This window comes from Echinops telfairi, unplaced genomic scaffold (genome assembly GCF_000313985.2).
Source record: "Echinops telfairi isolate 266 unplaced genomic scaffold, ASM31398v2 ScPeMD7_443;HRSCAF=831, whole genome shotgun sequence".
NCBI lineage: Eukaryota > Metazoa > Chordata > Mammalia > Afrosoricida > Tenrecidae > Echinops > Echinops telfairi.
Window position 1 is genome coordinate 49,014,833 of NW_022104341.1, and position 17,533 is coordinate 49,032,365.

The 17,533-nt window shown below is 36.3% G+C and overlaps 1 protein-coding gene across 1 annotated transcript in view; it reads right to left on the bottom strand.

The window, feature by feature from the left end:
- LOC101653524 (serine/threonine-protein kinase TNNI3K) overlaps positions 1-17,533 on the bottom strand; it is a 354,136-nt gene that overhangs the window by 198,574 nt on the left and 138,029 nt on the right. Inside the window, 2 exon segments of the mRNA XM_045291740.1 lie at positions 3,107-3,174; positions 3,177-3,231. Of these exon segments, the coding sequence (XP_045147675.1) occupies positions 3,107-3,174; positions 3,177-3,231 (123 nt within the window).

Here is a 17,533-nt window from a genome sequence, read left to right on the forward strand (position 1 = left end):
GGGGGAAATGAGGAGCTGATATCAAGGGCTCAAGTAGAAAGCAAATGTTTTGAGAATGATGATGGCAACAAATGTACAAATGTGCTTGACACAAAGGATGTATGTATGTATTGTGATAAGAGTTGCATGAGCCCCCAATAAAATTATTTTTTAAAAATCCTTTGGGATGCACTTTTTCAGCAAAAAAATAAATGATGAAGTTGAATTTAAAAAAAAGTCCTATGATAAGTTAAGGTTGAAAAACAGTGCACTTTGAAGTTGAAAATTCCTGATTTTGAATATTGCCCGAGTCATGTAGACAAATTACCTGCGTTACATTATTTTTGTCACAGATCGAAAAGGAATAAGATGAGGCTCTGATACTTCAAAATGAACATAGGCTTTCTGAAGACTTTTGCAAATTGCTGGCACATACGCCAGTTCTTTAATGAGTAGTTGTGTAACCTTCATATGCTTTCTACTTGGTCTGAGATTCATGTGTATAATTGGTAAGATGGAGCTGATAGAAGCTAGAATTATGGAAAAATTAAGGGACAAAATCACATTGAAGTTTTAACTTCAGTGCCTGCTTGAACTTACATATGAACAATTGCTGGTCTTTTTCACACTCAGCCCCTGGTCTCACTTTGGCTGATACTATGAAGCTTCTCCCTGGTCTCCTCTCACAGATGTCCTTGATTAGATTTCTGTGGACTCTCTCTGGAGAAATTTATGTGTATAGTTGATGTTTGTGTTGTTGAAAGAAGTTATATCTATAATTCTATAATGCCGTCTTCAGCTTCATTCCTATAAGGAAGGTCACATTTTCCAGCGATTGTTCCTTAAAAAGAATTATTCAAAATTTACATTTCAAGAAATAGCATATTATCAAGAACCAATGGTACTGAAGGAGAAGTCCAAGCTGTGCCGAAGGCAGTCCTGAAAAGCAAGGCTCTAGGGATTGACAGAAGACCATTTGAAATGTTTGAATATTCTATCCAAGCTATCTGGAAGCCAGCTACCTGGGCAACTGATTGGAAGAGATTCATATTTGTACATATTTCAAAGAAATGGATCCCATAGAATTCTGAACATTCCAAAAATAACATTAATATCACATGCAAATACAATTTTGCTCAGGATTATTCAAAAAAGGTGCATAGTATATTGACAGGGAGTTGCCAGAAATTCATGCCAGACTCAGAAGAGAACATTGAACAATGGGTATTATTGCCGACATCGATAGATCTTGGTTTAAAGGAAAGAATATAATGATGTAAAATCAGGAAATGTCTGAATTAGGATTTCACCATAATTACTCAATCTGTGTGCAAGCCCAATAATCAGAGAAGCTGAATTATATTAAGAAGATATAGGCTTCAGGATTTGAGGAAAGTCTATTAACAAACTGTGATATGCAGATGCCACAATCTTGCTTGCTGGAAGTAAGGAGGGCTGGAAACACTTGCTGATTAAGATTCAGAAATGCAGCTTTCAATACTAATTGAAACTCTACACGAAAATCCTCACAACTGATAGGGAGCATCATGATAAATGGAGAAAAGATGGAAACTGTGAAGGATTTTATCTTGCTTAGTTCTATAATTGATGCTTATGGAAACAGCAGTCAAGGAATCAAAACACCCATGGCATTGTGTAAATCTGCTGCACAAGATCTCTTTGAAGTCTTGAAGAACAAGGATTTCACTATGAGGATTAAGTGGTGCCTGATATAAGCCATATTTTCAATCACCTCATAAGCATGTGAAAGTTGGACATTGAATAAGAAGAACAACGAACAATCAATGCATTTGGATTGTGTTGCTGGCAAACAATATTGAAAGTAATTTGGACTGCCAAAAGAACAAACATTTGTTTGGGAAGAAGCACAACCAGGATGCTCAGTAGAAGTAAAGATACTTTGTCTTGCATACTTTGGACATATTATCAGGAGAGACCAGTCTTTGGGAAGGGACATCATGTTTGGTTCAGTAGGACAGGCACAAAGAGGCAGACCTCCGAGGAGACGGATTGACACAGGCTGCAGCAATGGGCTCAAACATAACAACGATTGTGAGGTCGGTGCTTAGTTCTGCTGCACATGGAGTTGCTATGAGTCAGAACCAACCCAATGACTCCTAGCAACAACAAGAACATCCCATCAAAGCACATTTGCTATTATGTATCTAGGTTATTTGACATTTATTTGTGTCCTCTTGCCACTGTCACATGTCATCACAAACTCAGTGCTTAAAATAACACAAATTTATTCTCTTACAGTTCTGAAGGTCAAAGGGAAAAATCAAGGTGCTGTCAAGAACATATTGAGGTTTCCATTACTGTTCTCGTTACAGTTTCTGTACTGTCTGCAGTTATTCATTTCTGGCCTCTCCTATGGTCACTCCAACTTCTTGCTTCCATACGGACTCCTCTTACTACTTTGATTTGCTCCCTCCCTCTTACAAGACTGTGATGACAAAGCCCAGGATAATCTCCCCATTTCAAGCATTAATCTAATCTTGTTTGTAAAATCTCTTTTACCATAGAAGGCAACATTCACCAAAGCCAGGGATTAGCATATGAACACTTTTCAGGGGCTGTTATTCAGCCTACTACATCCCTTGACAGTGGAAACAGGAAACAAAGCTTCTGAATGGCACTTTTCTCCCCCAGGAACTGTTGCTAGGGACTTTATGACTTGTTTTATTGTTTGCGCTAGCGTCATCACACAGACACTTATTGAGTATTTGACAAATACTTTGAAGTATTATCTTATCATAGCAGCAAATAGATAAAGTAAATACTATTAATATTTCCGAGCTTTATAGATTAAGAAACTGAAGATCTGAGAAACTATATAGCAGATAGTCATAAAGCTGGACATCTTCACATTGAGGCTCACCAGGTCCTGTGGTCACACACCAATGGACTCTACTGACTCCCTTGCATAGTAACCTCTCAGTAAAACATGATTAATATGGTAGCTAAACTATTTCTATGGACCTACAAACTCTTGAAAGTCAAGACTGATGAGAATTTAGGAAAGCATAAGGATGTCTTAACTGTGTTTTATTTGAAGTTAGAACAGTTTTAACAAAAGCCTAGAACATTGGAGCAGACTCCTAACCTTCAAGAATCCATCTGTCTGACTTTCCTGTTTGTGGCCATAGTACGCTGCAATGTGCAGTGGGGTTAAAAAACGGCATCTTGACCATTGACGTTAGCTCCATGTTGCAGCAGCACATCAGCAGCCTCGATAAGAAAGCGACATCAATTAGGAGAGTCCTTTGGTAAACCATAAAATGTCATAATACTATCGCCACACACAAGTATTCTTCAAGAATCATCATCCTGAATTACAACTTCCTTCTACCCTTCTTCAAAAACTCCTCCAATGGCTTGTTCTTACCAAGGAAATAAAACCCAGACTCTTACCCTGGCTCTATCCTTTCTAATGTTTTTTCTTATTCTTTTCCTTTGTAATCCCAATTTCCCAGTCAATCCAAATTGCATCTCAATTCCTGCTCCTTTCAATCTGTTAACGCTATTTTCTCTGTCACAAATCCCTTTCTGCCCACTCTACAGATTTTCAAATGATTCGCTTTCTATATTCTTCAGGAAATTCTTATTTATTTGCCCATATTACCAGCCACTGGCTGGAGTTAATTCTTCGCTTCTCTTAAGTTTCATACAATTTTTTTTCACATTGCTTAACATGTTTTCTTACTTCTAAATGTGTTTACACGTTTCTACCCTCCCCCATCCACCTGCTAAGGAAAAAAAAAAAGTTAAATGCAGTAACAGATCCATCTTTATAATACCAGCTTAACAGGTGGCTTTGTAAATAATCTTCATTGAATAAGATTCACTGAACAAATTAAGGAACAAATAAATGAATAGATGAAATAAAAACACTAAAAGTAATTTTTAGGCAATTATCTTCATGAAAAAGCCACAGATTGCCACACAGTTTTATCAGTTTTCTGTTCCTCTCAGTAACCCATCCCCAAGTCTCTTAAAACAATTTTTATTGTACATTTTTATTTTGAATGTTTAGGAAACAAATTGATTTTACATTCAACAGTTCATACGCAATTTGTCTCATGTCATTGGTTCCAATCCCAATAACGTTGTTGTTAGCTGCGATCAAGTCAGTTCCAACCCACAGCTACCTTCTGCACAACAGAAGGGAACACGGCCCAGTCCTGCACGTCCTCCCCACTGTTCCTGTGCTTGGCCCATTGTTGCAGCCACTGTGTCAGTTCCTCTCCGTCGGGGCCGTCCTCTTTCCGCCATCCCTCTGATTTACCAAGCACAATGTCCTTCTCCAGGGACTGGTCTCTCCTGACAGCGTGTCCGAATTACGTAAGATCAAGTCTCAGCATCCATGCCTCTAAGGAGCACTCGGAAACATACTTCTTCCAAGACGTTTTGTTTGTACTTTGAGCGGTCCCTGGGGCTTTTAATATTGCTCGCCAGCACCAAACTCAAGTGCACCTATTCTTCTTCCGCCTTCCTTATAGCATGTCAAATTTTCACATGCCTATGAGACCATGGAAAATACCATGGCTTTGCTCAGACACACCTTAGTCCTCAAAGGAACATCCTTGCTCTTCAATACTCTGAAGTATTCAGATACTTGTGCAGCAAATTTGCACAACAAACACTAATTGTCTTTTTGATTTACACAACATTAATTGATTTGCACAACAAACACTAATTGTCTTTTTGATTTACACAACACTAATTGATTTACACACATTAATTGATCTAATACTTGTGCAGCAGATTTACACAACACCCATTGTCTTTTGATCTCTTTTGACTTCTTGATGCCTTTTGACTTCTGCTTATGAGCATAGATTGTGGATCTCAGCAAGACACTAAGCTTGGGGTCAATCTTTTCTCCATTTATCAGGAGGTTCTGTATTGGTCCAGTGGTGAGGGTTTTGTTCTTCTTCACAACGAGTTACATACATACTAACGGCTGCACTCCTTGATCTTCGTTGGCAGGTGTTTCAAGTCCTCGTCACATTCAGCAAGCAAAATGGTGTCATCTGCATATCCCATTTTGTTAATGAGCCTGCCTCCATCTGATGCCACATTATTCTTCATACAATCCAGTTTCTCTGATTGTTTGCTTAGCATACAGATTAATTAAGTATACTGAAAGGATAAAACTCTGGCACAAACCTTTCCTGATTTTCAACTATGCAGTATTCTCTTGTTCTAATTGCACAACTGACTCATGATCCTTGTACAAGTTCTACATGAGCACAATGAAGTATTCTGGAATTTCCCTTTGTCTAAAGACTATCCATACTTTGTTATGATCCACGTAGTCAAAAGTCTTTGCAGAGTCAACAAAACACCAGTAAACATCTATATAGGATTCTCTGCTTTCAGCCAAGATCCATCTGACATCAGCAATGATTTTCTTGTTCCACTTCCTCTTCTGAATCTGGCCTGAGCCTCTGGCAGCTCCCTGTCAATGTACTTCTGCAACTGTTGCTGGATGGTCTTCAGCAAAATGTTCCTTGCATGTGATAGCAATGATGTTGTATAATCTGAGTGTTCTGTTGGGTCACATTTCTTTGGAATGGGTATAAATATTGATCTCTTCCACTCAGTTGTCTAAATCCTGTTTTCCTGCCACAGACTAGTGAGTGCTTCCAGTGCTTCATCAGCTCATCGAAGCATTTCATTTGGCTTCCCACTGATTCCTGAAGCCTTGGTTTTGGTTGACACTTTCATTGCAACTCAAACTTCTTCTTCAGTACCATTGAGTCTTGTTCATACACTTTCCCTCTGAAATGCTGCCTGTGGACTACTTCTCTTTGGTGCAGAGATTCTGTGCATTCTATCTTTTTTTTCCCTTTTTTTCTTTTATTAGTCATTTTATTAGGGGCTCATACAACTCTTATCACAATCCATACACACACATCAATTGTGCAAAGTGCATTTGTACATTCATTGCCCTCATCATTCTCAAAACATGAGACCATCAGCTATCAAGGGTCAGAACTGGAATTCAAATCCAAATCTGATTGATTCAAAGTTGTTTTTCTGAAAAAATTTCCCCATCATATTCCTTATGATATCTTGATCTCTGAACCTCGGTGTAACTGAATTAACTTACTCAATTTCAGATAAAAGAAAGCCATCTGTCAGTAGAGACCCCATAGATTCAACTTGAAAATGAATGCCAGGGCCATTTCTATCAAGCGTCTGGAAGTTTTGCTTTTATAGCCTGGGAGTTCAATCTCAAGAATCTTTAAAGGAGGCCATGAATGATGAAGGCAGTTGAAGCTGTTTTACAATTTCTCTTATTTTAAATATAGCATACCACAAAGTAGGCAGCATGAATTTTTACTTTAAAAGAGCTTTCAAATCTTCACATATAGAGTCAGTTTTTTAGGCACGGTTCCAAAATTACTTTCATTCCAAACGAGAACATGCCTTAGACTTCAATAAATAGTCCAAAGCCAAAACTGTCTCCCCCAGTTTCCACTTATCCTGTCACTCAGAAGGTCAACCTTTTGGATGAGCATTCATTAATTATGAAATGTTGGCCTTCCGAGAAACTGTCAAAATGTAATTTTTAATGAAATCACACAGAGTCATTATTGAACTCTAGGCTTTTAGTTTGAAAATTCAAGGAAATGTTTAACCATTGAGAGCAATGTACACTGGAATTATCTGAATATATTTAGACTTCATTTATATAAATAGAATATATTTATTTACTTTTATGAGCTTTAGGTTCATGAATAGGACAGTATCTCCCACCTATCCCCTAGCCTGGGACAGAGATCCTTATATAAACATTCAAACTCAAGGTACAGTGTTTACAAGTTTGGCTGATAACGATTAGATCAGCAATTCAAAATCCCCAACCACTTTGTGGGCAAAAGATGGGGCTTTCCACTCTGATAAAGAGTTACTGTCCTAGAAATCCGTAGAGACAGTTCTAGCCTGCCCCTGGAGTGTCACTATGAGTTGAAATCTACACAATCAGAGTGAGGTTAAGCTTTTGAGTCCTACTCAGAGTCTGAAAAGGCTATTCAATAAACTTCATACACTTTCTACTATGTAAAAAACGTGTGAAGTCACAGAATAAATTTATTTTATAGTAAATATATAATAGGCCTGGCGGAGCTATGGGTTTGGGGTTGGCCTGCCACTCCACGGTCAGCATTTGAAACCCACCTGCTTATACTAGGCGAAAGATGAGGCCATATACTTCGTACAGATGTACAATCTCAAGAACTCTGTATATAAAAAAAAAAAAAACGAACTCTGTATATAAGGATGATGACCATGAGTGGGAAACTCTACCATAGTCAATTCTGATACCAGTGGGTCTGGCTTTTTGTTTTATGTGATAGGCATGTAAATAATTACTGGATTGAACTGTATTCCTAGTAATAACATATACACTTGGAAGATAGATCTACCATCATTCATGAAGGAATTGTAAAAATAATAATTAGGTCTAACTTCTAGGATAGAATTTTTAAATAATTCAATTAACCAACATGAATTGACCATTTATTTCACATTAGCCCTCAGCAAATCCCATGTTCCTACTCCATGCCCAAAGCTTGGGCTGGGATTTCATGTGCATATCCACTGATTTTTGTTTTAAAGGCAAAGCAATCCATTGTTTTACAAATCTTGAGACACACAGGGTTTTGGATCGTTTTCCCCAATCAAAATTCATAGTGAAATTATAAACTAGAAGAAAATTTTATCACAGAAAAAGATCTTAATATCTTTAGTACTATAGCTGGGTACCAGCAGCTTATACTTAGGTACTGGGCTTTGGTGGTCCAGGGATTAAGTGCTCATAGGTAATCAAAGGTCAGCCATTAGGACTCAACAGCAGCTCCCCAGGAGAAAGATGCAGCCCTCAGCTCCTATCATGGTTGACGACATTAAAAGCCCTACATGGACAATTCTGCTCTCTCCCATAGGCTCACTATGAGCAGGAATTGATTTGACTGTCATGGGTAAGTTTATGCAATCAACATAGGATCAATAGAAAGGATTTAAATTACTCAATTTATTATAATAATGGTAGTTATTATAATCATCATTATTGTAGAGCTAAGATAGCCTGGACTGCTAATTGATATGCTAATGGAACGCTTAAAAAAATAATAACATAAAGTGCCTTCCTGTTAAACTGTCATTTTCTGAGCACAGAAAATGGATCAGAGCTCTTTATTTTGATATCACGACAGCACTATATAAATAATCATTACAGATATTTTTATGTACTGGGTGACTTTTGAAAGGATCTAAGTGAAGCACCTTAGAGCTCCAGGTCACAATTTCAACATTTTTGCATACATGCTTTTTCTTCATAGAACATCCTCCCTTCTTTATTATGAGCGACAAAACATATCCAGTTTCTAAGACTAAGTTCATTTCAATATTCTTTTGAAAGCATTATGTAAATACTTCACTGTATTGGTCATTTCTTTCTTTCTGATTTCCTATATTACTTATCCTTGTAGCCTAAACTTCAAAATACTTATTACTCTGGGGGATTAATCAATATTATACAAACTGTTACACTTCTTCTGCTAATGTAGTAAGCTTGTCTGGATGAAGTTTAAGAAGTTTAGACTTCAGGTAAAAGGATTTTCCACCTGAGGCACTGGGGTAATATGTCTAACTAAAATAACCAGATCTTATCATTCAAAATCCCTGAGACCCTAAAAGTAATGCCTATGAGAGCAAAGGCCCTCACTGTGCTTGCTGCCTAAATATATATATATAATTTTTTCCTACAGATCGACAATAACTTTATTTGACTTGATCCAATTTTGCACACTCTTTTCCTCATCTCTTGAATGTCACTGGACAGGAATGAAGGACACAAAATGACCATATCAAGGAGCACTAAAGATCCTACAGAAGAGCAAGTAGTAAAAGGAAAATTCATGTTGAAATAAGATGGCAATTCTCCCAGTTGAAATAGCCAAACCATATGCCTAGTAGGCCTTCAATAAATATCTACAGTTTGAAATAACATTTTTTTCTTTGCCTTAAGTGATATTTTTTTTCTTTTTTGTTGTGGATTTCCTTAAATTTATACCAATATTTTCCTTATGATTTGTAGTTTGTTTAAGGTCACATTCTCTTCTCTGTGTACCTGTGTATCTAATGTTTATTTTTGAGATTTATGGAGAAAATAACTCTGAGGCTGTACTGGAATGATATTTATGTCCATTTAATGCAAAACTCTCTATTAACAACTCCAGAGGAAAAATTACTATTTAAAGCTCATGGTTCCTTAATTCTAAAGGATTCTAATGACAGTAATGTGGAAGTTAATTTAGATTTGGTATTTTCTAGTTATTTCCAGTTCTAAGGTTCAATGATTAGTTCTGAATCTTTGCCTCTATGAACTACTGCCCTCCCTCATGGACTTTATAATCTTCTTTTTAAGAGTAGTTCACACCTAAATGTCCACATTTCCTTAACTCCTATTCATTCTTCAAGAATTCTATACAACCTGTTTCACCACTACAGGGACATTTCCCTGGAACATGACACCTCTTAATTGCACATACCAATGGTCTTTTCCTTCCTTTAGTATTTCTACGGCATTTGTAACTCATGTTTACTGCCGCCTTAAGACCTTATTCAGTTTTAGATTCCTAGACACTACAATCTGAGTTTTCTTCCCATTTCTTCCTTATTTATCTTTTCCTCAAATACTTAGAGCTCTCTCACATTTTTGAAGGCATTACAAAAATATTCACCCAATATTATGAATGAAAGAGAGATTGCAGTCACCACGGTTCACATTTGTATGGCTCCATTTATAGGAAATACCTAGACTTTGCCAATCTTGAGAGACAAAAAGGAAGGTTCTGCTTTCTCTGTCCAGCCTTTAACTGTTGAAAATTCCTTAAAAGGGGAGTACAATTAGAACCAGTGTGATTAGGTCCAAAGTCCCTCCCATAGGCTAGAAAGAGAAAGGAGGAAAGCACCATTAGCCACGTGGTGGCACTGCAAAGGCAGAATGAACAGAGAGAGCGTCCGAGAGGACAGCGGGTACCGCCATGTACAGGGTAGCACTATGGGAGTAAGGGGAAAGATGGGCAGACATGTTCCAGCCAATGATGACTTTAGAAGACGTCTGTGAGAGGAAAGGCACTTGAAGTGAAAGTTTTGTCTGTTTCATGAGTTTCTGATGAGGAACCCTGTCTACATATCCTGCCCCTCAGATCACTCACTTCTAATAGCTAGTTTTTATCCCAACTTATCTTGGTATGTCCACGTGCTCGTATGCAACACCGTAAGCTGTTTCCAATCTGTCACACACAGACACTTCAAAAAGTTAGTGAAAAATGAAATTAAAGGATAATTGAATTTTCCCATGAACTTTTTGAAGCCTGTTCTTTTAAGATGTGAACCAAAAGTTCAAGTTTTCAAACAATTGAATCAAAAGCGATAGCAATTGTAACTGCCCACAGGTATTGAATGCTCACATTACTCAGAGCATTTGAGATGGTTGTGTTGGCTCTATCATCATAGTCATTCTTTTAATTTTATCTTCTATTTTCTGGAGGATTTTACTTTATTTTAAATATATATATATATTCCCTCTTAGGAGAAAACTCTATATAGCTATTTAAAATTTTACGTATAAAATTGACTGAATAATTTCATAATTAATTTTATTTTAACTTGACAATAGCACTAATTAATATTGGTGTGCAAAACTGATTGGGAAATAGTTACTTCGGGCTGTCACGAAATGAGGTTCTCTTAGGTGATCTTTCTCTTATCTCAGATTAAAATTAAATTTGGTTTTGAAATGATGGATATGAAAAAGAATCCACAAAATAGTGTTACAGAGAAGTAAAAGAAAGTACCATTTTCTTAACTTGTGAAATTAAATTTAGATGTATATTAACATATATAGAGAATAAAATAATTCCATAGATTATATACATTTTATGTCAGTTAATTATCCTCTTGCTGTGCTATTTTTTATCTAGAAAATATATTTTTTAAGTATTTCTTTATGTGAGAGTTTATTTTAAAATCTCTGGGTGAGAAAACAGTCTTTCAATGTTCACTGTTATGAATACATCATGTTCTGTGCATTTCAACCCCACACTTAGTTTTTCTATGAGATTTATTTATATAACTTGCCACAGGCCCTATATTTTCAGTACATTTAATTGTAGAGATTTGAAAATCTGGCCACCATTTAGGACCCCTCCCACCTGATTTCCTTTCCACGCTTCACAGACCTGGACGGGACTACCACTTGACACGCGTCAGCAAGTAGCAGCAGAAGACTGACTATTTTCTTCATTAACTTCTATTGCCACTTTTCCTTCATTTCTCAATGGAACCTCATTAAAAACTGTTTTGAATACAAAAGCGATTTGTCTCTACTTAAAAAATAAATTTCTAAATCATACTTTGAAGGTGAGTTGAAGACAACTAGCAGGGAGGGCATAAGAAATTACAGAAGTATTTTGCCTCAGAGACATGTAATACCAAATTCTATCAATGATTTTTTTTTTTATTTCCAGCAGTTGAAATTAAAAAAAAAAGAAATAAAAAATAAAAAATTAAGTTCCACCTCAATGATTAGTCCTCTTACAAACACTGTTATAGAACACTTAGTGCTTTTGTTGAGCTTCCTCATAAGTGAAACAATTCACTATTTAATATTCGTAAGGATAGACAATGTGGGGAATCCATGGAATGTTCTCTGTTGTTAAATGCCATCAAGCCTTTTCTGACTCATAGTAATCTTATGCACACGACAGAAACCCTAGCTTGGTCCGGCACCATCATTGCTATCTTTGAACACACTTTTGCAACTGGTGAGTCGGTGTATCTTATTGCAGACCAATAGTAAATGTTGGTCGGCGTGAATTTTAGAATAAACGATACAATTACATGGTAAATTGACAGTTGCAAAAACTGTTTTAAATGATCAGGGAACACTACATATTGAGAGGAAGAGAAATCGAGGATAAGTAATTTGTTATCTAGAGAAGTTTCTCAAAATGAAGAAGACACATTTTCAAATCAGAGACTTATTATCACAATAGAGAACAGTGGGCAGAATGGTGGTAACTGTATTAAAAATTTGATTGAACATATTAGCCTGAGATAAATGCAGATTAGGTATATATAGAAGCCTACATTGAAAATAAAAAGATTTTTCCTAGAGGCAATTTTGCAGCTATGATTATAAATAAATTTCTATTATAAAGTTTATTTCCCAAAAGACAGGGGCAAAAAATCCATTATTGGTTCTCCTTTGTGGGGATTTCATAGTTTCTGGCAATATGTAAACCCTAAGATTTCATGTTACTGTTTAGATTTTTTTTAAATTTACTTTAAGTTTCTATAAGTTTTCTTTTGATATTATATGTGTTTTTCTTCAAGAAATGTGTAGAAAATGTAACAATCATGGGAAAGTAAATCAGGTTATCAAAGGTATACCGACCATAAGCTAGCTTAGGCAAATATTGGAAGAATGATAAAATACACAACTTCAATATTATGTGGAAGCTTAAAATCTGTTAAATTTAAAAATTAAAAGACATTACTATGTGTTAATTCACTTATTCTGTCAATTGACCAGAGATTTAAAATAAAATGAAATGTGGAAAAAGTGAATTAAAGGAAAAGAGCATCATTGAGATCACCAGGAACATGATAAAACCCGATATACCTGTAACTAGAGGATATTTAAAAAATAATGGGGTTAACTTTCCAAATTTGAGGAAAACCCTGCACCGACAGGTACAAGGGACTCAATAACCCCAATCACGAAAATCACAAAGGACTGCATATTGTGAAACGTATGTCATGATCAGATTTCTTAAAAATTGTGACAGATTAAACATAGAGAAAAGCACATAATATACAAGTGAACAAGGATAAGAATTAAAGCAAATGTCTTATGAGAAATAATGCAAGTGGAAAAACAGTGGAGAAAAGGTGTTAAAGTAATGGCAATAACAAGTAAAAGCTGTTAACCCTGAGTTCTGTATCAAGTGAAAATATCCTTCAAGCACAGTAGTATAGTACAGACAACGTTCAACTCAGTGTAGAGTGGGAAAACTAAATAACATTTCATGAAAAAACTACACATATAGCAAATAAAAACTGTCATCAAGTGAATTCTGATTCATAGTGGTGACCCTAAAGGACATAGTAGAAACTATGTGACTATTTATAGGAATAGAAAGTCTAACACTTCTCTCATGGAGCAGCTGGTGAGTGTGAACTTATAAAATTTTTACATTAATTTATATTTATAATATATGTATTTTAAATATCTTACCAGAATTGGGTGCTGTTGGTAGGTGCCTGCCACCAGGGTTCCCTTCTGATATCCTTGCGTGTAATATCCTTATGTGGCAAATTAGCGTACAACAAGATGCTTAACATCTGAAGGGACATAAAAGTTTAAAACACAGTGAGATACCACTACATACCTATCAGAATGCCTAAATTCTAAAATATTGAACATACAAAATGTTGGAGAGAAAATATAATAGACCTCACATACACTGCTGATGAAAAAGTAAAATGATACAAGACACTTTGGAATCAGTGTCAATTTCCTAAAAAGTGATATATAAATTTACCACATAATCCGTCCATTCCTGGGTATTTGCTCAAGAGAAACAAAGGCATATATCTTTATTTACAATAGTTTGTTTACAAAAATTTAAAACAGACAACAATCCACATAACCACCAAGAAGTAAATGAGTAAACACTGGAGTTATCCACACAATGGAAAACTATTCATGAGAGAAAAAAAAAGACTGATTTACAGATAGACACTCTAACCAATTTTCTTTATTTTGAAGTTCATCTTATATATCTCAAAATAATTCTGCATCAAAGAAATCATAAGGAGTGGTTCTTTTATATTTTATAGTTATATTTATATAGAATTCTAGGAAGCAAAGTTATGTATAGGAACAGAACACAGACCGGTGATGGTCTAGGGGTGGAGGTGGGATAAGGAGAAGTGTAAGGCAGGGATACAAGTATGCATGAGGAAGTTCCTGATGGTGATGCGTATGTGCATTCCTTTTAGGGGATCATGTTTCATAGTTGTTTATATATAAAATCTTACCAAATTGAACCAATTAAATGTGTTATATTCACTATACTACGGGTAACCTCCCCTAACTCCCTAACAGAATTCCACTAGGCGGAGCTTTTTTCCCCATCAGAAGAGCATCTAGCAAATAGCTCTGAGTTAGTGCACCCAGTTGCATCGCCTGGGAAGGTTCTCTCTGATCGTAGTGAATTTTGTCATAAAAGCAGTTTTGCTTGAACTTCGATTTTTGTAATGGCTGATTTAAGAGAACAATGTGGGGCTGTGAAACTCTGTTTCCTGCTTGGGAAAAAATACCACAACTGTTGTGAACACCGATTACAAAGACAGCTCTATAGGAAAAACTGAAACGTATGAGTGGTTTTCTCATTTCAAAAAAAGGTGAAATGGTGATTGATGACAAACCTTTTTCTGATTTGACATCTTTCAACTTCCTGAAACACGCAAAATGTTAATTAATAGTGCTTTTAGAGTTCATTCCACCATGTCAGACTGTTAATCAAGCTTTCTATTTAGAGGTTCTGAAATGATAGTGTAACTGTGTGCAACATAAAAGGCCTGATTTGTGGTAGATGGGGGACTGGTTTTGCCACTACGACAATGCACCTGCTCATGCAGCCATCTCGTTTTCGATAAGATACAACATGCCTCTCTTGCCCTATGCACCTGACTCACCTGACCTCACTCAGTGTGATTTCCTTTTGTTTTGGTGAATGAAGAGGGTTATGAAAGGACAACAATTTTACAATGTAAAAGAGGTGAAGGAAAAAATGAAGGTGATGCTGTTAGCCACACAAACTGATGAGTTTGAAAAACGTTTCCAAGAATTGGAATTGCAGATTTGGCATATGTATTAAGCGTAATGGGGAGTACTTTGAGGGGATAAGGATTTTTTGTTTGTTTGCTTGTTTATTTTTTAATTTAAATACATAGCTTTGAAGCAAAATCCTTTTTTGGGGGGTGTCCTCATATATCAATAATCATAGAATAAATTTATTTAAGAATTTATTTTTTAAATAGGATTTGATCCTTTGTAGATTCTGAACATTTGAACTATAGCCTGTATTATAATCATTGACTAGACATATGATACTTGTTAATGTTACTGACATTTTAAAAAATTTCACATTTACTAATCTGTATTCCTTCCCCCAGCCTCACTCACTGCCACTGAGACAATGCTGATTCCTTGTGTGTTTCCGAGACTGTGTATGTTCACCAGCATAGAAAGCCCAGTCTTTCTCCACAGAGCGGCTGGTGGTTTCAAACTGCTGACCATAAGGATCACAGCCCAACACGTAAAACTACACTGGCAGGTTTCTTTATACATACACAAATAGTCTTCCAACATTCCACATTATATTGAATTTAAATTCCTTCATCTAGTTGCTGAAACCAGAACCCTAGGGATTTTTGTTGACACCTCCCTTCTTCTCTGTCTTCTTTATCATCAAAGGAACGTCATTTTACCCTCTAGGAATTTTTGAAGTCTGGTCTTGTTTCTCCATCTTTTCTACTACCACCGACCCCCAAGCAACCATTATAGGTTATTGTTTCCTAATTCATTCCTTTGAATCGATTCCTCTAATTGAGTTTATTTTTCATACCGTAGCCAGGATTATTTTCACAAAATGGGAATCTGATCACGTTAACACTTCTTAATTGGGCTCATTGCTCTTAGGAGACACGTGCAACTCCTTAACCCACTTTGTCATCCAAGTCAGGGAAGCATTAAATTCAACCAGAGTAAAAGCGGATGCACTAGGTTATACAATGTTTACAGGAAAGACTGTCCTGAGAAATTGGAAGATATATTCATTCTGTACACACCTCCATCGGCCACCTGACCCTTTACCTCTCTTCCCAGGATCCTTTCCACCACATCCTCTCTTTCAGCTCCAGCCACACATCTTCATTTATTCCCCTGACTGGATTTCCTTAAACCAGACATTCTATACACGCTACTTTCCTGCCCAGAAAATGCCCTGCCTCAAATTCTTATCTATAAAATGGAGATACAGTAATAATATTACCTGCCTTGGAAGAGTCTTCTAAAGATTAAAATAACTGTTCAGTACAAAGCCAAACACATTATCTATCATTGAGTGAATTATGACACATAATATAACTATAGATTGAAGTAGAACTGGTCCTCACACTTTCTACAGCTGTAAATCTTTATGGAAGTACACTACATCTTTCTTACATGGACTGGCTGGTAGGTTCAAACCACCAACCTTCTAGTTAGCAGTTCATCACTTAACCCAACACACCACGAGGATGCCTTGGAAAGTTGCAACAGTAAATGGTACTACCAATGTTATTGCTGCCTTCATTTCCCTCTCTCTTTACCTTGTTTGGAGCTTTCAGTTGAATGTCAAATTATTAATTCCTCAGAGATTGTCTTCCAACCTCCCTGTGAATGTACTTATTCAGAAAATATTTATTACAGGTCTCTTATGTGCCAGGCAAATCCTGTGCTAGGGATTATGATAAAAGAAAATATCTGTTTTTAAAACTCTGTATTTGTTGCGATCATTTTCCAATGGGAGATACACAGTAAAGAAAAATAAACTACGGACTACAAGTGGTAATCAGTACTAGATGAAAACAAAGAAGAGAAAAGAATTGGAAAATAGCAGAGATCTGATGTCTGGATTTGAAACAGGATCATGTGGGAAGGACTAACAGAAAGTTGCATTTTTAAAAGGAGCTAAAGAAAGGAAGAAGGAAAGTTACTCAGTAACTGAGAAAGGCAGTGTAAGGTAATGAGAGGATCAGTGAAAAGACCCTGAGGTGGGAACCTGCCTAACATATTTAAATGATTTCAGATGCAAGAGGAATGAATGGGGAAAATGTGTGAGAGCAAAGGACAGAAAGTATATAAATACGTTTGCTGTGAATGAGAGGGAGGCTTTAGGAACAGAGGAGTAACTGACCTGATATATGTTTCTAATGCCCTTTGGCTGTAGTGCCAAGAGCAGACAGAAGATGGAACAGCAGAACAAGGAAGAAAAATCCCCTATTTCAGGCATAACACCATTAGAACCTTCTTCCAAGTGCTAGTAACAATGTGGTGTACATTTGCTTGTGACGTTATTGGATTGCTTGTCTTTCTATCAGTCCATAAAGTCCAAGACAGGAACCACATGTTTTCAATGACCATTAAATTATTAGGGGCAAATATAGATCTTGGAAACTATTAGTTGCTCCAAAGTATTTATTCAAATGTATTAATCAATTTATGTATAGAAACATATTCTAACTTTTGGTTTCCTTAACAGATAACAAGCTTGTAATAACATTTGAAATGATATCATTATTTAAATGTCCACCACAGCTAGCCTAGATCTTATACATAGTAAGTACTCAATATACCTTTGCTAACTTGATGTGCTCTTCCTTAGTCAATTGTTGCATCCAT